At 39.3% G+C, this 25,504-nt stretch overlaps 1 protein-coding gene across 9 annotated transcripts in view; it reads right to left on the reverse strand.

The window, feature by feature from the left end:
- Positions 1-7,607: 7,607 nt before the first annotated feature.
- FMR1 (FMRP translational regulator 1) overlaps positions 7,608-25,504 on the reverse strand; it is a 38,487-nt gene continuing 20,590 nt past the window's right edge. Inside the window, exons 9-17 of one of the 9 annotated variants that reach the window (XM_027608234.2) lie at positions 25,403-25,481; positions 21,405-21,514; positions 20,513-20,647; positions 19,936-19,998; positions 17,557-17,643; positions 14,884-15,079; positions 13,154-13,261; positions 12,595-12,677; positions 7,608-10,371 (exon numbers count right to left, since the gene is read on the reverse strand). In XM_027608234.2, coding sequence (XP_027464035.1) covers positions 10,261-10,371; positions 12,595-12,677; positions 13,154-13,261; positions 14,884-15,079; positions 17,557-17,643; positions 19,936-19,998; positions 20,513-20,647; positions 21,405-21,514; positions 25,403-25,481 — 972 coding nt within the window. In that variant the 3' untranslated portion in view covers positions 7,608-10,260. Of the gene's footprint in view, positions 10,423-12,594; positions 12,678-13,153; positions 13,337-14,883; positions 15,080-17,556; positions 17,644-19,935; positions 19,999-20,512; positions 20,648-21,404; positions 21,515-25,402; positions 25,482-25,504 lie in introns of all 9 variants that reach the window. The other 8 variants (XM_027608233.2, XM_027608229.2, XM_027608232.2 and 5 more) reach the window with 8 other exon arrangements.

A 25,504-nucleotide genomic window follows, 5' to 3' on the forward strand; every position in this document is an offset into this window, starting at 1 on the left:
AAGTCTTCCAAATCCATTGTATACTCTGCACTTAACAGAATATCTCCGTTCTGACCAGCCACGTTTCAAGCGCTCAACAGCTGCCACATGTGACTAGGGGCAGAAGAACTGGACAGTGCCACTCTAAGGCCACATACCAGGTGCCAGGAATGGCTGCAATCAGTTCAGTTACCTGTTGATGTATCAGATGCTTTGAGTATCATGGTGGCCACTATTGAAACCACAATGATCTGCAATCAGGGGCCACAGACACTGGATTTACTCACTGGCTAAAGAGGGCTGGGAATTGGAAGATACTGTGGCCTACCACTCCCTCCCAGCAATGGGATAAGCCTTGTATGTATTATTTCTCACCTACTGATATGTGCTTGTTTCAACTGCACAATCCTGGCAGGCTTTGGAAATACAAGAGGCTCTGCATTCACAGGGTTGAGGGAGCCCAGCATGTCCATACCTATCATGAAGTCTGACAAAGGGACCAATGGCATTTGCAGTAATTGTGCTGAGTCTCTTGGCTGTAAGTGAAACCAGTCTGAAACCCTGCCAGGGAAATTCATTTACCATGCACTTACTGGTCCAAGAACAACAATGTCTTGGGCTCTAGGGTCTGGGAGGTCCAGGTCTGCTGAATCCTCCCCACACCCGTTCTAGGCTACAGGGACCAGGACAGAAAGTGAGCAATCCCCTTGACAAGGGCAGAGGACTGGGCCCTGGGCCAAGTTTGCTTCTGAATGAACTCAAATCTGAATTGAAGGGCCCGCTAGCCGTTGGGCTAGAAAATCAGTCTCCTGGGTGGCACAGAGGCCTGTTGGAGATGGGGAGTCTCTGAGAGTCTCTTTCAGCAGCATTAGGATGTGGCTAACCACTTGGCTTCCTCCTCTAGAGCCTTCTCCAAGGACACGGGAGGCTTTGCAGATTTGCTGGCCAGGCAGTAGGGAAAACGAGTGGCCTCCATCTCCAAAGGGAATCCCCCCACCCAGGACCTCCTGGCATCAACTCTTTATAGGGGTCTCCTTGATGTAAAATCAGTTATTGATGGGGTACTTGGGTGGCACAGTCGGTCGAGCGTCCGACTCTTGATTTTGGCTCAGGTCACGATCTCAGGGTCGTGGGATCGAGCCCTATGTTGGGCTGTGTTCAGTGGGGAGTCTGCTTAGGATTCTCTCTCCCTCCCCCTCTGCCTCCCACCCTCTGCTGGCTCACTCACCTTCTCTTTCTCTAAAATAAATAATCTTAAAAGAACAAGTTCTTGTTGTTTCCTGCACACCTCCCTATGTTCTCTCTGCAACCTCCTTAGAGTGATTTGGGTTACTGAGCCCACGGGCCTCTCTACTTTTCCCGTCTGTCTCCTTACTCAGGCATCCCTTCATTCAAGACCCAGAGCCATAACATGCTGCCTGATGGAGCCTCAGAAGAGGTCGGGAGTGGTGCTTTGATGCCTTTCCACTTTTGCGGAGACCTGGGGCACCTTACAGGGCCCCGTATCTCATCTTCCCCCTTTGGATGGGGCCTAAGTGAGCCCCCAGAGGATTATCCCATCCCTTACTCCCTGACAGGAGTAAAATTAGGGGTGTCTTCCTCATGTAAGACGCCATCAGCTTCACCAGCACTCTCTGAATTCAAGTCATTTGCTCACAAGTTATCCCCGACGCCCAGGGTTTTCCTACAAGCATGCTAATAGAGTCAGAGTGCCTCAAGGCTGCTGGGACCTCAGCAGGGATGTCTCACTCTGCATTCAGTGTCTCGGGAAAGTCTCCTCTTTGTGGCTGTGTGAATCTGACTTCCATGAGCATCCAGTTCAAGCCCAGGGCAGGCACATTTGCTCTCTCCCCATTGGTCAGACTAGGCAATTCATTGGGCAAAAGGGAATCCTGCCGTAAAACCCAAATGCTGGTCACTCAGTGTTACCCACCTCATGGGTGCAGCTTCTTCATCATGCAAGCGGTTCAAGCCTCAGGGGATTCCTGTGACTGTTAGTGTACCTCAACCCCACCCCTGACAAGCCCCGGGGTGGTACACTGCCCCATGAACAGTGTTCAAATCCAGGCACTTGGGACCAAGGGCTCTTTTCTCCTGATTTCTTTCATCTTAGGGCTCACAGGGCTGGCTGACTTGAGGGTGCTGAGGGATCAAATTGTTTCAATTGGTCTTCCATGGAGGCCTTTCCAGGGCCTTTGTGGCACCTGGACCGGCCATAAGCACCGCACTAACACGTTCACCAGTGATTTCAGCTCAGCCACGTTTCCCACTGCCCTCGGAGGGTTGCTGTCCATCCTGGTATGGCTTAGTTGATCCCTTTTGCAGTTTCCAAAGGGCCAGGGCTGGAATAAGTGGCATTTGCCTCACACTGGGCACCATCTGTGAAATAGTGGGTGAAGGCAAACAGCACACCACCATACAAGAAGACGTTTTAAGAAGGGAAAAGTACCAGCAAGAAGAGGCACATGGAGACCCATCTTCTCTTGCAGAGATGCAAAGGTCACGGCACGACGGGCTGCACCTTGGGGCTGTACTCCGGGGGAAGGTTATTCCTTCTCTGGGGGTCTACCCTTCCACAGGGCAAGCCTGACGGCAGCCTTGTACACAGATGATCACATCAGGGCTTACAACTCCCAGCTGTCGGGGAGCTGCCTGGGAACCCAGACCGCAGGCACCTGTGACCTTGTGGGAAGCTGGATTTGGGCTGTGGGGCAGAAGAGCCTCCTGAGAGTTGGATTTGGGCCCAGTCCCTCCTGCTAGCTGGTTACAAGGTAACTTGACCGGGGCTCCCAGAGTCATGGGACCATCCCGTCTGTCCCACCACACTTCAAGTGGAAACCTGATCATTTCAGACCCTTCTGAGGCTCCCTGAGGTCCAACCTCTAATGTGGCACCATAGGCCTCCCTGACAGTACCTCGTCTCATCTCTCTCTCCCTCAAATTCTGTGCGCTAGCCACACAGAACTCTTGGAAGCTTCCCAAACACGGATTTCCTCATGCCTAGATTATTGCCCGCAGCACCCTTACACCTGGCTAACTCCTCCAATCTTTTTAAGATTCACTTCACCTGAACAGCCCTGTACTGGCTCCACACCACCTCGCCCTGTGCATTCTAGCACTTACCGTACCGGATGCTGCAACTGCCCATTGACTCAAGCTCTTCCACTCGACAGTGAACTTCTTGAAGGTCTGAGATATCCCTGTATCCCCAAGAAGCTTGTGAAGTGCCTACTATATAGTAAATATTAACTAATGAGAGTCAAAGGAAGTCAGAGGGATGGTTCATTACCACTGACTCTCTGTAGCTTTCTCCATATAAAACATGAATCCTTATTAATGCATATACAACTTTGGAGTTGGGATACCTTAGCAACTATTTCTTTAACCCAAGAAAAAAACCAAAACATGGAGATGAAATGACTTACTCAGTTACCACAGAGCTAGTCTATGCCCTGGACAAGTGTGGAATCTACCCCATAATTCCCTTTTCCACAGCATAACTCCCTATGTCCCTTCCTGTCACGTAGTAGCTACACTGCATTTTCAACTTTTAATGATATATATTCCCTAAGCACCAGTAGTTTTTTGATGCAGTATCTTACAGGGTTTGATTTCTAGGGAAATCTGACAAAGATGCCCTAGTATTTACCAAAAGGAACTTTATACCTGAAGAGATAACACAAATTTTTTTCCTCCCCGCATAAGCTATCTGAATTTTGAATGATGCCGAATCATCATCATATACCCCAATTCCCAGGATTCTGTGTAACCGTCTCTTGTTGACAGTCTTACTTCCAATTTTCGACCTACCCCTGTAATCAAGTCTATGGTATACACAAATTGGTGGGAAAACCTTTAAGCACTCAATTTGGAAGTTTAATCATTTAGCAAGTGCAACTTGCAGAGTTTTAATGCCTCTCCCACTAACATAATATTCCTTAGCGTTAAAAAAAAAAATTGTTTCTTCATGGCAAGTTCTCAGAAAGAAATGGAAAGAAAATTTCTTTTTTAACAATGTTTATTCTTCCGATCCATGAGCATGGAATGATTTTCCATCTTTTTGTGTCTTCTTCAATTTCTTTCATGAGTGTTCTGTAGTTCCTAGAGTATAGATCCTTTACCTCTTTGGTTTATTCCGAGGTGTCTTATGGTTTTTGGTGCTATTGTAAATGGAATCGTTTCTCTAATTTCTCTTTCTACAGTTGCGTTGTTAGTGTATAAGAAAGCCACTGATTTCTGTGATTTTGTATCCTGCCACATTACTCAATTGCTGTATGAGTTCTAGTAATTTGGGGGTGGAGTCTTTTGGGTTTTCCACATAAAGTATCATGTCATCTGCTAAAAGAGAGAGTTCGACTGCTCCTTTGCCAATTTGAGTACCTTTTATTTTTCTTGTCTGACTGCTGTTGCTAGGACTTCTAGTACTATGTTGAAAAATAGTGGCGAGAGTGGGCATCCTTGATGTGTTCCTGATCTTAATGGAAAGGCTCTCAGCTTTTCCCCATTGAGGATGATATTCACTGTGGGTTTTTCGTAGATGGATTTTATGAACTTGAGGGATGTTCCCTCTATCCCTATACTCTGAAGAGTTTTAATCAGGAAAGGATGCTGTATTTTGCCAAAAGCTTTTTCTGCATCAATTGTTAAAATGTCTATGCTACCCAGAGCAATCTATACCTTCAATGCCATCCCGATCAAAATTCCAATGACATTTTTCAATGTCATTGAACAAACAATCCTAAAATTTGTATGGAATCAGAAAAGACCCTGAATCGTCAAGGAAATGTTGAAAAAGAAAAACAAAGCTGGGGGCTTCATGTTGCCCGATTTCAGGCCATATTACAAAGCTGTGATCACCAAGACAGCATGATACTGGCACAAAAACAGACATATAGACCAATGGAACAGAACAGAGAGCCCAGATATGGACCCTCAACTCTATGGTCAAATAATCTTAGACAAAGCAGGAAAAAATATGCAATGGAAAAAAGACAGTCTCTTCAATAAATGGTGCTGGGAAAACTGGACAGCCACATGCAGAAGAATGAAACTCGACCATTCTCTAACACCCTACACAAAGATAAACTCAAAATGGATGAAAGACCTCAATGTGAGACAGGAATCCATCAAAATCCTAGAGAAGAACATAGGCAGTAACCTCTTCGACATCGGCCACAGCAACTTCTTTCAAGATACATCTCCAAACGCTAGTGAAACAAAAGTAAAAGTGAACTTCTGGTACTTAATCAAGATAAAAAGCTTCTGCACAGCAAAGCAAACAGTCAACAAAACAAAGAGGCAACCCACAGAATGGGAGAAGATATTTGCAAATGACACTACAGATAAAGGACTGGTATCCAAGATCTATAAAGAACTTCTCAAACTCAACACCCAAAAAAACCAAATAATCAAGTCAAAAAATGGACAGAAGACATGAACAGACAATTCTCCAAAGAAGACATACAAATGGCTAACAGACACATGAAAAAATGTTCATCATCATTAGCCATCAGGGAAATTCAAATGAAAACCACATTGAGATACCACCTTACACCAGTCAGAATGGCAAAAATTGACAAGGCAAGAAACAACGAATGTTGGAGAGGTTGTGGAGAAAGGGGAACCCTCTTACACTGTTGGTGGGAATGCAAGGTGGTACAGCCACTTTGGAAAACATGTGGAGGTGCCTCAAAAAATTAAAAATAGAGCTACTCTATGACCCAGCAATTGCACTCCTGGGTATTGACCCCAAAGACACAGATGTAGTGAAAAGAAGGGCCATATGCACCCCAATGTTCATAGCAGCAATGTCCGCAATAGCCGAACTGGAAAGAGCCGAGATGCCCTTCAACAGATGAATGGGTAAAGACGTGGTCCATATCTACAATGGAATATGACTCAGCCATCAGAAAGGATGAATACCCAACTTGTACATCCACATGGATGGGACTGGAGGAGATGATGCTCAGTGAAGTAAGTCAAGCAGAGAAAGTCAATTATCATATGGTTTCACTTATTTGTGGAACATGAGGAACGGCACGGAGTACATTAGGAGAAGGAAGGGAAAAATAACGGGGGGAAATCAGAGGGGGGGAGACGAACCATGAGAGACTCTGGACTCTGAGAAACAATCTGAGGTTTTAGAGGGGCATGGGGTGGGGGGGTGGATTAGCCCGGTGGTGGGTATTAAGGAGGGCACGTACTACCTGGAGCACTGGGTGTCATACGAAAACAATGGATCGTGGATCACTACAACAAAAACTAATGATGTATTGTGTGGTGACTAACATTATATTAAAAGAAAATTTCTTTTTCAAAACAGATTTATTGAGAGAGAGAATGAGAGAAAGAGAATGAGCGGGAGGGGTGGAGAAAGAGAATCTCAAGCAGACTCTCACGCTGAGCATGGAGCCCGACACGGGGCTCAATCTCACAACCCTGAGATCACCACCTGAGCCAAAACCAAGAGTTAGATGCTTAACCGACTGTGTCCAGGCGCTCCAGAAAGAAAACTTCTAAATAGCCCCAAATAAAGTTTTTAAACAGTCCTAAATATACAGTGGAAAAGATGCTCAAGATTTAAATACTGGTACCCGTGGGGCACCTGGGTGGCTCAGTCGGTTAAGCGTATGCCTTCGGCTCAGGTCATGATCCTAGGGTCCTGGGATCGAGCCCCGTGTTGGGCTCCCTATTCAATGGGAAGCCTGCTTCTCCCTCTCCTTCCCACGCTTGTGGTATCTCTGTCTCTCTCAAATAAAATCTTTAAATAAATAAATACTGGTACCTGTTAAGCCTTCTGAGCAATCAAGACTAGCATCTGCTAATGGCTATTTCAGAATAACTGGTTATCAGAGGCTTCAGAAGGTCATGAAGGAAAGATGCTATTTATGGCCATGAGACAAATGGACTCAACAGGGATCAAATCAGTATATTGACTCTAAAAAGGAATTATAGTCCTAAGCACCAGGAGCTCTAAGATCATGCTCAGATGGGAGAAAGGCCTCTGAGTAAGCCAAGTTGAGTCTCAAGGTTGATACTGCCAACAGGTTATTTATTTGTAGGATTGAAGACCACTGTGAAACCAGGAAAGCCCAAACAAATTACTCGTAGATTGGTTTTACCTACCACATCTAATGGACCGTGCACTGCTCTTTTAGCCCTGGAAGAGTCCAGAACCAGGCAGAACAGATAGCAGAGAACCAGCTAAGTAGGAGGATGAAAACCCAGAAAGGCAGAAAACGAAGATGGAGTATTCAGAGGGGGAGCAGGGGAGGGGAGGGGCAGGCCATCAATGTAGAGGAGACTGTCCTGCACCCGTAAATCATTTGGACGCTAACATGAAGAACTTTGACTCAATCACCCCTCTACTTTTACCCTTTTTTTCTTGGCTGTGCCCGAGTTTCTTCAAGTGACCACAACAGCCATTTCAGGCACCTTCCACCTACAAAACCGTCATTTATTTTATTATGGAGATACTGACATCAAAAGTTTTTTAAAAAAGATTTTATTTATTTGAGAGGGAGCACAAGCAGGGGAAGCAGCAGGCAGAAGGAAAGGGAGAAGCAGGCTTCCCGCTGAGCAGAGAGCCTGACATGGGGCTCGAACCCAGGAACCTGGGATCATGACCTGAGCCGCAGACGCTTAACTGACTGAGCCACCCAGGCACCCTTGTTTTCTTTTTTAAACTACATAGACACATTTAGTATTTTCCAAATGGCAGGGTATATTTATGTGTGCACAGACAGGAGTATATGTTTAATATGGTTTGGTGGCACCCTGTGTAATTAATGTGTTGAAATCATAACTGGGAATACGGAGAATCATTTTCCAATAGGTATGTTTTTGCCTTTTAAGGGCACAGAAAACATTATTTTGCAAGGCATATACGCTTTGCATGATAAGTAACTCCCCCCTCCCCAGATACTGCTAATATTTGTTATATTTAGAAATTTAAGAACAGGAGCAAACATCTGTCAGACTAATTTTTTGCTTTTTCATAAGTGCAACTTTTTAATAAAAATTTACATCTAGATAAACAATCTTTAGATTTTTGAAACTTTAATAAGATTTTAAAAACATCATGACTTAGAACTGAAAAACATACACGTTTAGCACACAAATATTGTAATACGAATCAACTCCAACTCCATTTGAAAACATGTGAATCAAATTACAGTTTTAGAAGTTAGTAATTCACATTTAAGCAAGTTAGCGCCTTGCTGAATTCAGCCTTTGTAAAAAAAGATACTTAGTGCATATTGTAATGGCACAATGTGCTTTTGTACCATTTTGTTGATTTTTTTCCACCTTATTAAACAAGATCAAGTTCTTGAAAGTTGGTAGATAACAGCTAACTTCCTATGACATGTGAAACTTCCAGTGGTAACAGTTACATTTTGTAACAGAACACTTTCTATAGATTTCTTTTCCTATCTTAAAATTTTAAAAGCAATCATTTGTAAGGATTGCATCAACATCAATTTAGCAGAGGAAGATCAAACTTTATTGAAACTGCTTGCATACAAAATATATTGCACTATAACCAAACAAATGTCAACATAAAATCCAATCTGTTGTCGCTAATATGTACAGAGAATATTGCCCAAGAGCAGTTACATTACAAGGTCATTCTACCTTGGTTAATTATCTACAGTATTTTAAACCAAACAGCTTACAGATGATGTGTGCAAGGTACCAATTTCTGTTTTCAAATACTATACATTCCCAGAATAAATAACTAAAAATCAACATTAATGTTTGGCAATACTTTTAAAAGACTTTTTAATATTCTTGAAATCATGTGCAGTTTGTTGCCATTTTTATATGCTTATTTGTATGCAAGGAAAAGTAACTGTAAAATGAAAATTCAAAGAAACAAACTCACAAAATACATCAGAGGCAGAACTTCGGTTCGCACGGCTCTGTACAGACTCAGTGGTACCCCTACTTGGAGTTATTTTTTAAGAAAAATATAACATCTTAAGAGTGAAGGTCCTTCACATATTTTTCCTCAGTAAATTTCATTCATAAAAAAGACTCAAAAACAGAACCAAAACCCAACACATCAAAAAACAAAAGAAAAAAAAAACTAAAGAAAAGAAGTATTTGTTAACCAATTCTAGTCTGCTTTCCAATTCCGCTTATACATTAGACCTAATACTTCAAAGCTTACAAAACATTTAACCTGCTTCCAATGTTTCTTAGACAAAGTACCTGTACTTCACAGGATTATTATGCACACATGAAAATGACCTTTCTATCTCCCCCAAATACCCTTGAAATTAAAATATGAAAAACTTCACAAAACTTGGGGAGGAGAAAATAAAAAAGGCTCTAAGTTAAAATTGGTCATCAGGCCAAAGAGCAGGCATATCCTACTAACTTTCGACCAGGAAGATTTGTTCCTAGCTGAAAACATTTTAGCCTCTCTCAAATGAAAAGATAGTTATTTCTTCTCCTGTCTATACAGAAAAATTACACATCCCTCTCGATAACACTATTTGTCAAACTTCAGTGCAACAAAACAAAAACAAAAACAAGTTCTATTCTTTATACTGCCTAACCTGATGTTTCTGTAAGGAAAAAAATATGGAAAGCATGCATTCTTCTATAAAGTACTAATGTTTGACAGGGTTTGCTACATCTTTTAACATTTAGTGTTTCCAACTTATCTTCCCTGAACTCTGCATCCAAATATAATATTCCTACCTGCCAAGATATAAAAAAGGCACAGATCATACAACTTTTTTTTTTTTTTGCTAATGAAAATGACAAACGTCACATCACACACATCTCAGGGTCCACTAAAATACTGGAAAAGTGGACCAAACATAAACTGACACAGGACATGAAATGACAGTATTTCATGGACTTCTATAGGAGATTGAAAACGGAATTGTAATATAATTACCAAAAATGCTATTTATTCAGAAAAACTGAAATGTACCGGCGAGTTATCACCCGATGCAGGAAAATGGTCCAAATTAAGAAAAAATATCACTGCTCAGTACTTTAAAAAATAAACCAAACTAAAATCCTGCCCTGAAGTGCTAAAGTGTACTTAAATGCAATGTTTCAAAATTTTAACGTATCTTTTTGTGCAAATTTGAAAATTGTTGCTTATGGCCAATACCAAAAAAATAAAATTCTTAACAGAATTTGTATTCATTTCATGCCCTGTGCCATCTTGCCTACTATTTGTCTTTGGCCTAACAAAGTTTTCTAATATGGAATAAGACTTATGGAAATGGTTTAGGAAATATAACTTCAGAATTATGCAGTTTAGGGTACTCCGTTCACAAGTGGTTGCTGACCATCCACGTTGTCTGGCTTTTCCTTCTTCTGGTTACGATCTTTACCCGTGCGCAGCCGATTACCTTCACTGGAGGTATTCTGTAATGTTTTAGTGTGGACACTCCTTTCATTATTGCAGTCAACTCTGATCTAAAACAAGTTATAGTTGTTATATACACAGACCATATCCTATTGTAATCTGTAACTGGCCTGACAAGAAATTTTAAGCCTGAAGTGTAAGTTCCACATGTTAAAAGGGGAAATGGGAGTGAGAATAGAGGAAGTGCAAGAAATTAAGGTCCGGTAGGATTTTTTATTTAGTTTATGATTTTAAAACACTCTTCTTCTTTAACTGGAACACAATGGTCATCTCATTGCATTCAAAGTTGGATAAAAACTCACAGTCCTACCATGTCTTCTTCTAAGCAGAATAAAATAGCGAGAAACAAATAGTTAAAATGAATTACTATTACTAATCACAAGATAATATATACCCATAATACTAGGGTTCAAAAGAATGGGTTGTTCTTAAAGATTGTGAAACACACAAGGGACCCAGATTGATGCCTTCCTATTCTACCTTTACCAGGATAAGAACTCAACTCACTTGTTACATAACTAGCCTTTAGTTTACACCTGAATTATCTATCACGGGCAAGATTAACTCTCTATACTGAGGCTCCCACTGTCTTACAGCAGAAAAATTTGAGCGTTGCTTTCTTAAAGCTTGTATTTTCAGTAAGGCAAGTCAGATATACAACTTGAACTCTGTCTGAAGAATAATACTGATATAGGGAAATTCAACAGCACTCATATGTGGAAGGACTGGAATCCCAAGACATGTGTAAAGATGAATGCAATTCAGAAAATAATATCCTAAGATTCATACAATAGTTTAAGTGTCAACATGGAACACTTAAAACACTGCTAATAATTCCAGATGCTGTATAAAAGGAAGATAATATTGACCAATGGGCTTAAAACAACTACAAATACTGATCTGCTTGAAGTACAAAAGCTATATAGATCTCAAAATGGTTTGCTCTAATTTCAGAAAGTGCGTTCAAGCTCTGGGTCTCAGTGTGTGTTCTAAATGTTTGGCTATCAAGGGTTTAGTGCTTTGACTTGGATCTATTCTCCTACAGAAAGCACAACGTTTTTATGTGATGTCCCATTTTAATTATAAATATGACTATGCATCCTTTTAACCGATACGATCAGATTGCCAAATTCCTGGAACGTGTCACCTTAAGCAGGGAATTAAAAGGCCGGCAGATAAATGCCTTACGTCTCTGTAAAGCACATGTATGTACATCATTTCTTCATCTCTTTACCTAGATCTAAGGTCTTTTCTATTCCTTAAGAACCTGCCAATAGTTAACACCTACTTACAACTACTATGAATCCTACGAAATATTGTCATGAAGATTCTGCTCTTAAAAAGCATCTCACTAATCTTGGGTGTTGGTCCTAAACCAATCCATGGTCAATAAGGTACCCTAACTACTTGCATTAAGGATTAAAGAGTTAAAAGAAGCAGAGGAGAATATGGGCTCTGGGAATCATATACACCAGGGTTCAAACATCACTCCACCGTATGCTATGTGACTGCAGACAAAGGACTGAATCTTTCTAAAAGCTTCAGTTTACTCACCTAAAGAATAGAAAAATAAAACTACTTACCTCAGGGGGCTGCTGTAAGATTCAATGAGATAACACACACACAAAGCACTTAGCAACGGTGTCTCACATGCTCAGGAGTAATTTTAAAATTATTTAACAATGGGTTCAGCATAGGTGATGACCAACTGAAATGGGGTCTCAGAATAGAGGCTGGTTCCAAACAGCTGGCTGATTCAGCACATACTAGCTGAGAGCACCACTGGCCCAGTCTATCATGATTATTACCTATGAGATAGACATCTTCTTTTCCTTACGTTCCACTCAAAGAGATCACCCTATCCCTGCAACTCAGGGGAGGAGGGGTCCACAGGGTTTACTCAGGTCTCTCAATACATTCCAGGATGTCCCTTTTCTTGGGGGACTTGGGGGGGGGGACCACCAATGTGGTATGGAAATCCTAATGGACTGTCAAAGTCTTCACAAATGCTTAAGACTGCACAGTCTCTAGAGAAATTTTCTTTGTATATTTGTCATGAAGAACTAAGACTGCACACAATTATAATGCTGAAAGGAAAACATTTCTTTGCATGTACCAACTTTGCAACTTTCGAACATGCTTAAAAATCAAGTAAAATAAACTCGTAAGTCTCAAACTATAGTAATTCAAATAATTTAGATGTAAAGAGGCACACAGTTTACCTGGAGGGATCCATCTGCTGTTCTTCCTTTAGCCTCTCTTGGATTACGTGGGCGATTATCTGTTCGGGAGTGATCGTCGTTTCCTATAGGGTCATTTTCAAAAGGTTCAACAGTTAACGGATTCTGACGTGCTTACTGGAAGTTCTTTATTCCCACATTCTCAACTGATTTAGACCACAGAATCTAAAATATAATCAACAGTCTAGTGATTCCAGTTACCTAATACTTAGAAATGTAGCATGCTACCAAGAAGCAGAAAATATTTCAAAAGCATCATAATTCTGCAACTACGTTACAGGTCAACCCGAGCTAACGATCACATTATGTGTAGAATCCTCAAAGAAGCTGCATTAGTTATCAGTGTTTCTTCCTGTATTCTACACGGACCATGGGAAAGCTAATGTCCTGTTGACTACTGCTGAGCCTTTCCTCTGCTGACCAGTATAAAACAGGACAAATGGGGTTTCAGTAACACATCCCTGAATCACCAAGATGTTTCACAGAACTTCCGCGGTTAAAATTCACCTGTGATTATTAAGACATGAACACATCTGTGTACCTTTGAAGCCACCTCCACGTCCTCTTCCTCCCTGTCCTCTTCCTCCACCGCCACGTCGTCGTCCGTCTCCTCTGCGTAGAAAGTTCTCCCTCTCTTCCTCTGTTGGAGCTAATGACCAATCACTGAGTTCGTCTCTGTGGTCAGATTCTGTTTCAGAAGCATTTGATGCTTCAGAATTAGTTCCTATCGAGAGTTAAAAGTTATATACCGTTGTCCGACTTAAAAAAAAAAGTTAGGTTAACAGAAGCTTCCAGAGACGTTTCAGGGGTAATCCAATACTCTTCCCAATTTATAAGCCCAAAGAGTACTATCACCTTCCATTTTGTAAAACAAATTATCTTAAATTCAAAATGAAGGGTTTCACAATATTTGAGGTTATTTTGGTTTTAAACGTTTTTGGTTCTCATTAAAAAAAAATAAAAGGTATTTTATTAGCCATCTAAGTTCAAACCTGAGTATGCCACATCATTAAACAGCTGTGCTCCTTTAAACATCTGCGCTCTCTGGAGGAAAAGTTGTCTACAACAGTTAAATGCAATACCTTGATAAACAAACCTCTATAAAGAGAGTTCCTTTTAACAAGGTTTGGCCCAGGGACAGCGGGGAATGCATATATTTTGGTCACCTCTGAGAGGGTGGCAAAGGCCACCATGGCAACTGTCTCAGGGAAGGGTCTTTTGTGGGATCAGGGATTGAACTTAGCTGAAAGGGGATACGCTTGCCTGATGCTTGGTCCACAACCTTCCCTCCCATTCCCACTGAGATAATTTATCATTAATAAAGGAATTATTAAGATAAACTCATTATGCATGAGGGGGTGGGTTAATGATGTAGGGGGGATGGGAGTGGGGAAAAGAGCTCCATGGTGAGGTGGGACTTCAACAGCAAAAAGAACAGACTGCTGGGAGAGGGGTTAGGGGTTAGGTTCAAGGTTGGCCTTAGGAGTAGGTGTCTCTCTCCCCCACTCCAGAATATCAACTCTACTACCTCTCTCTCTTCCTCTGTTGGAGCTAATGACCAATTATAGCTTCACCATTATAGCTTCTTTCCTGTGGATCTTGAAGGCTTTTCCATCTTAAAGAGTTCCTTTTTGAAATGCAAATATTTGTGAGATGGATTATACCTTATACCATCATTAGCAAGTTACATAGTAGATACACAGTTGAGCAAGAAAGACAGTAGGCACTGGCAGGTGGGGACAGTGTTCAGTGGAAGGTACTGGGAGAGAAGAAAGAAGCACTGACAGAAGAGCTGGGAAGGCAAAGAGAAACTTTGCCTACTTCTTGACTGTGCCTAGGGCTGACTTTGGCCATGACACTCAAAATCACCTTATGAGCCATAGGATGCAGAGCCCTGATTTACACAGTCCATCCAGCAAGTATGACCAGCACATGCCTGACAAAAAATGAGCCACAGTACACAAATGAAAATAATTTTGGCTATACAGTAATAAAATCAGGAAAGGCCTTAAGAAAGTCATCAACACACAAGGGCTTAAGCAGATTTATCCCCAGTCAGAACGTGGACAGAACTCACACCTGCCCTGTAAACTCTGAGTGTTATCATCAGGTTTTAACTCTATATGTCTCTTGCAACACAATTTGACCCACTGTGAATCGGAAACCATGTAGTGAGAAACCGTTATAATGGGGTTCTAATGAATATTAGAGATTAGCAGCTATTAAGTCTAGGAACAGATAAAGTTACTGAGTAAAATGCTTAGTTTGTACCTGAAGTATATCCAGGACCGCGTCTGCCGTGCCCCCTATTTCTGTAAGGTCTACTACCTCGACCCATTCCTTGACCATCATCAGTCACATAGCCTTTTTCCTTATCTGTACGATTTGGTGGTGGTCTAGAACTAGCTCCAATCTGTCGCAACTGCTCATCAATTTGTAATCTCTCCAAACGCAACTGGTCTACTTCCTATTTAAAATATACAAGATAACAGTAAAAATAATTTGACATTTTACTTAATAATACCTTTCTCCTTTTCATCAGATAAAAAAATATACTGGAAATATTTCAATTTCAGTTCTAAACTTATAGTAAACACTGTTACACAGAATTATCAGGAAATTGAATGGTCTCCTTAAAAAGAAAAATTACTACAGATAACAGATTATTGATGTCCATAATTAGAGATATAACAAAAATACTCAGCATTAAAATTCTACTGAATAGAATTTAAAGTTGTTTGATTTGGCACTATTATCCAACAGAATCTGTTAAGGCACAGATATGCTAGTTGGGGGACTTCTTGATGATAGGATATTCAATAAAGCAACTTTAAAATGCAGGTAAATGACATTTAAGGTTTAACGAGCTAACCTTTAAAGAAATCACACACTGTAAATAATCTTAATTGAAATATATTTGCCAGTTAATATCTTAATTTACAAAGCACTGAGTTTGGGTCATCTTCTGCTTTCAAAGAACATATATTATGGTAGGTCTTTGGATGTGATTATACCATTAAGGAAAAATTATTTTCAGGGAACCGAAAATGCTCCTGTTCCTTATATGGCGGGGAAGGGGGGGGGGGAGCTATTTAAGAGCTAACCAAAAAAGTTAGATCTTAACATCATGCCTTGAAACCTCTTAAAGACTACAACTGTGCTAGAACAAGTACAACAAAGAGTATTCATGTTGATCAAAAATATACACCTGGGGTCCACTGACAGACCCTTACACACAGTGCTTCTGATACGTTGGGTTCTGTCAGATCCAGATGAAGCCTCAATTCTAACCCCCGTCCTTCCAATCTCCCCATAAAACATCTCCTTTAATGGCTAAGAGGGAACTGGATCCATAATTCTAATAGTACTGGGTGTCTTGAGTAAAGCAGCGGCCATCATAGGGACTGTCTACATGGACAGTCACTGGATAAGCCCTGTTAAGCTAAGTTCTTAAAATCTTGGTTGTGGAAGCTTCTGGCAAAGAAAGGGCAGATACATTTAATCTGTGCTCTGAACCAGAATTTCTGTTTTACAAAGGACTTGAGCAAAGGAGAGACTGAGTAGCTTACTCCAAGAGTACAGTTATAGCTCATGGGATGGGTGTTATCTTGCAAAACAGAATGGTAGTCCAGGTTATCCCACTGGGGCAAAGCAGTCACCTTTTGGTGAGAGATGCCAGGCCCAACCAAGGGAAGATCTGGTGATGGAAAGAATGGCAACAGGACAGCTGCTGATAACCAAAAAAGATATTCAATTGTGAAGAATAAATAAAAAGATCCAAAAAAAGAACATTAGTCAAAAGAACAAGGGATTGATCACAATGCAACCCTAACTCTCCAGGTCATCATAATTATTTAAGCTAAGAATATGAAGAAAAACACATACAACAGATTACAAATAAAACACACTTTAGAACAAAAATAAGTAAGCAAACCAACAGGGTATCCTAACCATGCAAACCTTGCTGGATGAAACCTTCCCATTTTCAATTTATTAACTGACCACTCTAAGAATGAAATGCCTAACTATTACACTTTCTTCCCCCTTATTTGCATCCAAGTAAAATTGTTTATTTCTTTCAAGAAATCAGCAAAAATATTCTTATTAAGATAGGATCATAAATAAAATAGAAAGCTGGATTATTTTTAAAATCCTATTTAATACTAGTCACTTGTAATTTTGATGCATATGGATATAAAGAAGAAATTTTAAAAGTGACATGGGTAAGATTTTATTTAATTGGATTATAGAATATTTTGGCTAAAAGAAATTTTAAAAGGCATCCAATATAGGGAGAAGTGACTTGCCTAAAGTCACATAAGCTAGTTCATGGTAGAAGAGAGACAAGAAGCAAGTCGCTGGACTGCCAATCCAGTGCTCTTTCCACCACTAGTTCCTGATTTCCAGTTTGCAATCTAGAGGAGGCATAACTGTACAAATTCTAACTAAAACGAGCATCTACAAGACACAAGTTGTTTATATTTTGGATAAGAAAGTATAGAGAAAAATACAAAGGGTAAACATTTAAACAGAGGACTTCAGGAAACACTGGGATTTCAAATGACAAAAAAGGACAAACAAAGGCAAGTGTAAACAGACACAAAATTTGGCCTGGAAAAAACTCACAGAGGCTAGAAAGGATCAACTGGATGAAAAAGCTATGTACAGGCATACCTACATTGAGTGTAAGGGTTTAACAGAAAAATAATGGGAAATAGGGGGATTTATTGAGAACTGGGATATTGGTCCTTAAATTTATAATGATAGAAAATGGACTTGTGTTTTCAGAAGGAATATAATAAGCAAAACAAAGTGAATATTTGCTCTATTGTCATTCATTGTAATGTACAGGCTAGAATGAACCTTCACTGCTAAAAGACTGACTGTGGAGTTTTTATATTTTAGTACAAAAGGATCAGAAGTTAAAGTTCTTCTTGTTCTTACCTTTAAATAGTTCAGGTGATAATCCAGAAGAACGGTGGCATTAGCAATGCTGTCCTTTGTTCCCACAAAAACAAATGGTACCATACCCTGAAAAATAAATGGCAACAATAATCCTATAAAATAATGGATTAATCTGACAAAAATGCAAATAATAACTAAATCCCTAGCACAGGGCCTGACAAACAGTAGGTACACAAATGTTTGTTGAAAATATAAATCAATACATTGAAACAAAAGTAGTTGGCATATTTTACACATCTACTGTGAATAACGACAGATCAATACAGCAACCCCGTGAGTGTACCGGATGATTATGTTTTAAATGCTACTATTAAATGTTGGCAAAATCACAAATTATGTAATTCAAAATTATACAAGCTCTGATATGAGATGCATATACAAAATGAACACTTTAAAGTACTCTTATGCATACACTACAGATTTTCTCTAGATCAAATTCTTTAAAGAGAAATTCAGAGTTAAATACTAGGGCACAGAAGTAAAAACTAAATCCGTTTTGCTAACCAAGAGAGTACAAACAAAACACAAAAAGAATTAGGATAAAATAAAATGCACTAATTATTCTGTGCGGGGGTTTGGGGGTTAGAGGCAGGTCCATGAGCACAAAATTTAGCATTTCAGTAAATTTCAATAATGCACTCTGAAACTTATAAAAGGCTGAATCAGAAGGAAAGTTTGATCTTTTCCCTATGGTACTATTTTAATATAAAGATAGATTTTTAGAAAGGAGTATACTAAAAGATTTATACTTCTAGCTCATCAGTACAAATGAGAAAAAAAATATTTCTTGTCACAAGTTCTAAGGAAGCCTAGGTGTCATGCAAACTAATAGCTGGCAATTAGGGCCTTCGAAGTCAAGAATACGTCAATATTTTGCTAATATAGAGAAATACACATGGTTACTGATATTCACATGTGACTATAGAAAACCATATGGTGGCTTTGATGAGGATATAATTTTCTAGGTGTGAAAAATCAAGAAACTGTCTCTTTAGCAAGTGTCACTCTTTTAAATAAAAAGAGCATTCATTTGATAGGTGTGGCTACTGATGGGCTGCTTTTGCTTGCCTGCATTCAGGAGACAGCATCTTAAATGTATGTGGGGCTGGAACAGGGTTTTTCTTTTCCCTTCTACATGAACATGGCTGTTGATGGGGAACAAAACTGAACAATTAGGAAATAATGCTTGTAAAATGTGCTTTATCTGGTAGGCAAGGCACTGCTTCCTAGTAGCAATGACCACCTGAAGAGTCAGGTGCCACTGAAAACCCATGGGCTTCATATGGATTTTTTTGCATTGAATAATATATGAACTATGGAAATAATCAGGCCTGTGAATCAGATCTCCTTTTCTCAAAAACATTTTTGACTGTTTTTTCCCCAACTGACATTGTTACAAAGCAGTTAAACCTTATTATTTCCCAAAATGTCATATGATGAAATGCTACACTCTTCCCTCTAGATCACGTATGTCCAAAATAGACTTTGAAACCCTATGCCATAGATTTAGTCTGACCACTTTGGAGCAAACAATTTTAAAACATTTTCTCTTTCCCCACATCCAAACTTTTGTTGTACCCAAGTGCCACTCTAATTTGAGCACATCACTAGGGGACCAGAATAGTAAAATGAAACAGGGCCAAGAGCACAACGGTGGCCTTCAAGATGGATGCTAGGAGAAAGGGATTCCTTGACCGGGGTAAGAACTGAGCTGCCCAGCAGAGAGGAATATCCAATCCACTTGTGGTTATATTTCTCTTTATAAAATGGCAGTTTTTGCTTTTAATCTCTGGTAAGCCACAACATTTTTCCCATAAATAGTTCTCGTGGGCCAGGTAGGGGGCCCTGAGCCTTCAAGGAACTCATGATGTGGCCAAAGAGATTAACAAGTGAATGTCTATGTAGAAAGTGCTACTGAGAGGGATGAGCACACTGGAACACAGAAGGGGAAAAGGGGAGGAGACCGTGGCAAGTACACAAGGCAAGCTGCACAAGGAGCAAGGTCAAAGCAAGGTGGGAAGTTGGAGGGTAAAGAGCACTCTGGTGTAGGAAACATATGCATACAGAGATAATAGTGTTCAGAGATCTCTAAGTACTTCAGTATGGTTCAAGCCACTCTGGAAGGCAAAGGGGGGGGGGAACGGTAAGATGTGACATTGGACAAGTGAGCATCAAAGAAAAGCCTGATAAGCAACAGGAAGGAACTTGAGCTTTTGCCCCAGGGCAATAGATGAACATACCCCAAAACACTCCTCCACCATCCCCCAACCCTGATGATCATTTGTAGTCTTTCTTAACAAGGGGAATAAACATTAAAATATAAAATTAAAATGTATTTTTCAAGGAATGTTTTCCTACCTGCCAAGCCTTGAGTTCAGGTTTCTGGGATTCCCCTGCTACAATTGATGAAACCACTAACACCTAAAGCAGTATAAGGAATGCAAGTGATGTCATTAACTATAACAAATGATACACAGAAGCCTGAACGCAGGACTTTCACTGTAGGACTTCTAAACCCATTTCTAAACAGTTAGGTTAGTTCAAATAGTGAAAACCAGTTTCTAAAATATGGTTCTAAGTAGAAACTAAATGTATCTAACAGAAGGTACATTTTGAGCTACCACAGCCTGCAAAATTTCAAGATACAGCATGAAAAAATGAAAGACCACCCTCAAACGAAAAAATGTGATCATTAATTGTAACCCCATATTTTATGTTTATACCATCATATTTGTCACTGTGAGTAAACTGAGAAGTAGGTATCACTTTGGTTTGTAATCTCTCATAAGATGGCAATCAGATTTCAAAAAAAAAAAAAAAAAAATACATGAGTAGACTATAAGCCTAACCAGAGAAAACACCCAAAACACCAACTGTGACATCTGGGTCAAAGAAATTCCTTTTAGTATAATTCAAAGTGACAAATATTTCTTACCCTCTGGACTTTTGTACTGTTAGGTTGAGAAAAATGAGTGCTGTTTTCCTTTATATCTATATGTTTTTTTTCTTCAGAGGGAGCAGGTCCAACCCTCGAGTTACTGGAAGGTAGGGAATTTGGTGGCATGATTTCCTTGTAAAAAACACAAAACACAAAAGAGAAAAAAGGACCAATTTAAAAGACTGTATTTAGCCCTGATTTTGTATCAATGATCGTATTTTACGAATATAAATTATTATAAACATTTTTGGCAGACAGAATTAGAGAATGCAAATATTATGCAATAAAACCCCCAAAAGGTCTAATATCAGCTAAAAGCAAAGAAGACTAGACAATGTGTGAAAATTATGGCAATTTGGGGGAATTTTATTTTAAACAGTATCGTACAGAAGAGTACACCCTTACCTCCCCCAACCCACACAAATACTTTAAAAGTTGCTACCAAAAAGCATATATTCATGAAAATAAAAGTGAGGGTTATAAAATTTAATGACTGGGAAGAGATATTATGCCCAGATAAAAATTTAAGCACACAAAATAAATATACATACACACAAACTAAAAAAAAACAAAGGATGAAAGCCAGAAAACCTAACTAGTGTCCCAACTGGGTCTCTGTCAGCAACATTAAGTAGTATTTGAAAAGTGCCTTATACTCTTTTTAAAATTTATGACCATCCATTTTAAAGACTGAGAAAGAAGATTTGAAGGCGTTCAAATGACTAGTCCCAAGTCACTCTCCAGCTACGACAATGACTGGCATGACTCATTGTCAGAATTTTTACATTCCCAGCATGTGCATAGTTCAGAGGCCTCTAAATTAACATGTTGAATAAAACAATAAGAAACTTTTATCAGACAAACCAGAAACCCATGCACTATAACATACCTCTTCTTGTGGAACACTTTTCTCATTTTCGGCTTCAATTCTCACCCTCACAACTCCGGACTTGTCTACAATTTCCTGAATCAGTTTTCCATTTTTTCCTATTACTTTGCCTAAGTCAAGAAATGAATAATTCATGTTTGGTTTTAAAAACATGTATCTCAAACCAGTAAGCACACCCCACTGTAAACTATCACATAAAACTGTAAGATTTCAAAACCAAAACAGAAACTCTTTTCAAAAAGAGTTAAACTGGCTTTCTGTTTTATTAGGTTGTCACTGTTTAAACTACTTTGGTCACGTATCAGAGGTATTTAAATCTCAATAACTGACGGGATAATTTTGAATTTTTAAGGAATCTCCAAGATAGGCTCTTATTTCGCATAAAAGGGTCTACGTGAAACTTGCTGGTACAGTGGTATGTATCACTCTTTATGCAAAGTTCTGTGAAAGGAATTAAGGGAAAGGACAGATAATAGAAAATACATTCGCTTATTCATTTGACCATTTTAGTTCTGTCTGTACCTGATTTAAACCTGCTTCTTTGCCCATGGTAAATACTTTTAGAATTTTATATGTCACATTTATAAAAGATAGATTCTAAGTTTAAAAGGGATTTAAGCAGCTGTACATACATCTAAAAGAAGTGCACATTTTTCAGGCTAATGTGTTAACATAATATTACTCCTGTGTATCACTCATAAATTGTACCAGTATATTAAAACGTGAAGTGTGACTTCTTAATCTTTATTAGTCACAGAATAAAAGATTAAGAAATCACACTTTAAGATAACTCAAAACCAAAATGAAAAAACTTAAAACCAGTTCAAGATTAACTACTATTCAATACCATCTTTTAAAACTCCAAAGACTTCAAATACCGGTAATAAACAGTCATGCTTTCCCTCATTTTATAAAACTCAATCATATCCTTTAACTGGGAAATGACTGCTTTCATAGCCATCATCATGCATTAGTGTAAAGCAAGACTCTGCAAATAAACAAACTATTGGCTCCGGAAGTCTACATGTGAATTACAACAGCTTCTAAGTGCCCTCCCAAGGTACCTAAAGCACCCTTATACCAGCCAAGACCATCATGTGCTTGTCCCACCATCCCATCTAAGGCAGGGATGGGGAAAAAACTGGAAGTCAAAATTTGCTTTGAGTCAATCCTACAGAAGAACCCAGGGAAAGCCTCACAACAGGAACTGGTGGTTCTTCTAATCAGCATAACCCTGGCACTCTTGCCATGTCTGGCAGCCTCACGCACCCCTGTAACCTCTTTTGACTGGTCAGTGGTCGGGGAACAGAACTGACACGAAATCAGGACTCCTGATATAGGTAGGTCCTTTTGTCAATTATTTCTGCTCCTCTTGTCTTCAAATGAAAAGAGGTGCGGGGAAGAGAGAAGTTACATGGAGTCATCCCACAGTTTGTTTTTAATCTATAACACCTGTATTTTCATGAATTAATGTGATTTTAACAAAGGTCTAAGCGAGTCAGGAAAAAGAAAAATGAGCTTGGCACATGTTGCTCTTAATATCTTAACTATCCTATGTATTACATGTTAACTATAATTAACTGAATAATTAAACCAATTCACTGTCAGAGTGGATGAAAAACAAGCAAATTTTTAGAAAAGAATGACACATCCATGTACATGCTAAAGAGAGTTTGTGAAAAATAAAGAGATCATAAATCATACTGTGAAACTCAAAGAAAACTCATGCAATACTAATTAGACATCTCCCCAAAGATCGGCCTTGCCAAATCTCTTATTATACAAAAATGCTTTCTGAAAACTCTCAACATTCCCAGTGTTGTAGTACACAATCTCTAAAACAGACTTGTTTTATTTTACTCACTAGAAACAAAACAAAACCCAGGCTGACTGTACTTCAGCAGGCTTTCTGGTGAAAGGTCACTGCTGGAGCCCTCTTCTCTTCAGGTATGACCAGAGGTAGAACCTATTTTTAACAGCAGATAATGCAATTCTACACTACACGGTTATTTCCAAATCCCAACGACAGCTTACTACAATTCTGCTCTACTAAACTAGATGGAATTGTTCTACATAAGGAGGAGAAAAGAGAAGTAACATTTACAGAGTCCCCTACTATGTCCAGAGCTTAGGTAATGTACATCTATCTAAACCTTTCTATCTATATCTTCCTGTTTAATTATCACGGCAACTCTGTGAGGTGGACACTATTACTCACATTTTTTAGAGGTAAGGAAAATAAGATTCAAGGGGGCAGTGTCAATTACAAGGTCAAACAGCTACCAAAAAGTGAGGTAGGGACTGACATCTAAATCCAGCTCCAACTCCAACACCCAAGAACTTTCCCCTAGAGACATCATGCCATCATCTCCCAAATGAACTTTAGTGAATCCGACACACAATATTGAAAACACTGTCTACTGGCTATATAAGAATTCCTAAATTTAAAATAACTTTTCTAACTATAAAATGTATGCAATTGCTTGACGAACTGTAAATAAAAGGAAAATAAGTATCATTCAAAACCCCACTTATCCTGAGGTAATGACAGTGCTACACACACAACTGTGTCCTAGTTACCTCAATAACATCACATTCTTTAGCTGTCTGTAGAATACAGCTGAATGAATAATTCTGCATTAATGTCACTGGTATTTATCCTTAAACTAATTTTATTCAAGAAAAAAATAGTATTCCAAGTGTTTTTAATGGCATAGGAAGATGTTTATTAATTCTAAGCCGACAAAAAATAAAAGCAGGCTAAGCAGGACTGAAACTATTGGAACAAAATGCACAGAAGTCCTTATTTTCTTGTCCTTTAAACTTTCCAAAGGGCATGCATTACTTTTTATAATCAGTTGTGATATCAAGTTCAGAAAATAAAAAATGTATAGGCAGCAGGTCCCAATTTTATGTATAAAGACACAGGTAGTGTTCTTGATGGAAAAAAAAAAAACCCAAAAACTGCAACTTGTTTTGATATGTTCTGCTAACAATATCTGCAGCAGTTGAGAATATTGGTAGAGAGTTTCTGGTATTTGCTGGTACTTGTGATGATGATAGTAATGAAACAATAGTACTCAAAGTCAAAATGAAGAATTACCATTGATGTTGCACAAAGCCCCACAGACATTCAGAGTTACTTTTAGCCTTACGACTTATTAGATTTAAGTAACCTACATTCAGGTCTTCAACTCAGAGATAATTCAGAATGCTATCATTTTATAGCCCCATCAGAAAGATCAAATACCAATATCCTCCAAATTATAAAGCCTTCAAATGTCATTCATTTTGAAAAAATGGTTTAAGACTGATTTTTTAAAAGAGTTATTTATTTATTGAGAGAGAGAGAGAATACACAGGGGGTAAGGGCAGAGGGAGAGAGTCCCAAGCAGACTCTGCAGAGCGCAGAGCCCGCTCAATCCCACAACTCTGAGGTCATCACCTGAGCTGAAACCAAGAGTCGGATACTTAACCGACTGCACCACTCAGGCGCCCCTAAAGATTTATTAGAGAGAGAGAGAGAGAGTGAGCAAGCGCACAAGTGTGAGTGGGGGAAAGGGCAAAGGGAGGGGGATAGAAGCAGACTCCCCGCTGAGCACAGAGCCCGATGTGGGGCCTCGATCTCACAACCCTGAGATCATGACCTGAGCTGAAATCAAGAGTTGGATGCTTAACTCACTGAGCCACTCAGGCATCCCTTGAAAAAAATGTTTAAGATATAGAAAATATACACTGAAGAGGCTGTACAAAATTTATCCTTCCAGGCACTAGTAGGTTTGAACTAGCAAAATAGTATCTTTTGTATACCTTTTAATTTTTGAGTATCATATTTATCAAATATTTTCTGTATACTGTAACAACAGACCGTATTTCAAAGATTAAGCTTCAGTTAAATGACTCCCCAAGTGAGTGAACATGGAATTCTATCGGTATAACTAAACTATTTCCCTAACTGGTGTTTTTGCAGTGTATGTCAACAGTAATTTCTGACTCACCAACTAAGTTCCTTGGAACCTGTATGACATCTTCAGCAAATTCAAGAAAGCTTCTAGCCTTTTTCACTGCATCCTGATCCTAACAACAAAGGGAAAAAGATT

Source organism: Zalophus californianus, chromosome X (genome assembly GCF_009762305.2).
Source record: "Zalophus californianus isolate mZalCal1 chromosome X, mZalCal1.pri.v2, whole genome shotgun sequence".
Classification (NCBI taxonomy): Eukaryota; Metazoa; Chordata; class Mammalia; order Carnivora; family Otariidae; genus Zalophus; species Zalophus californianus.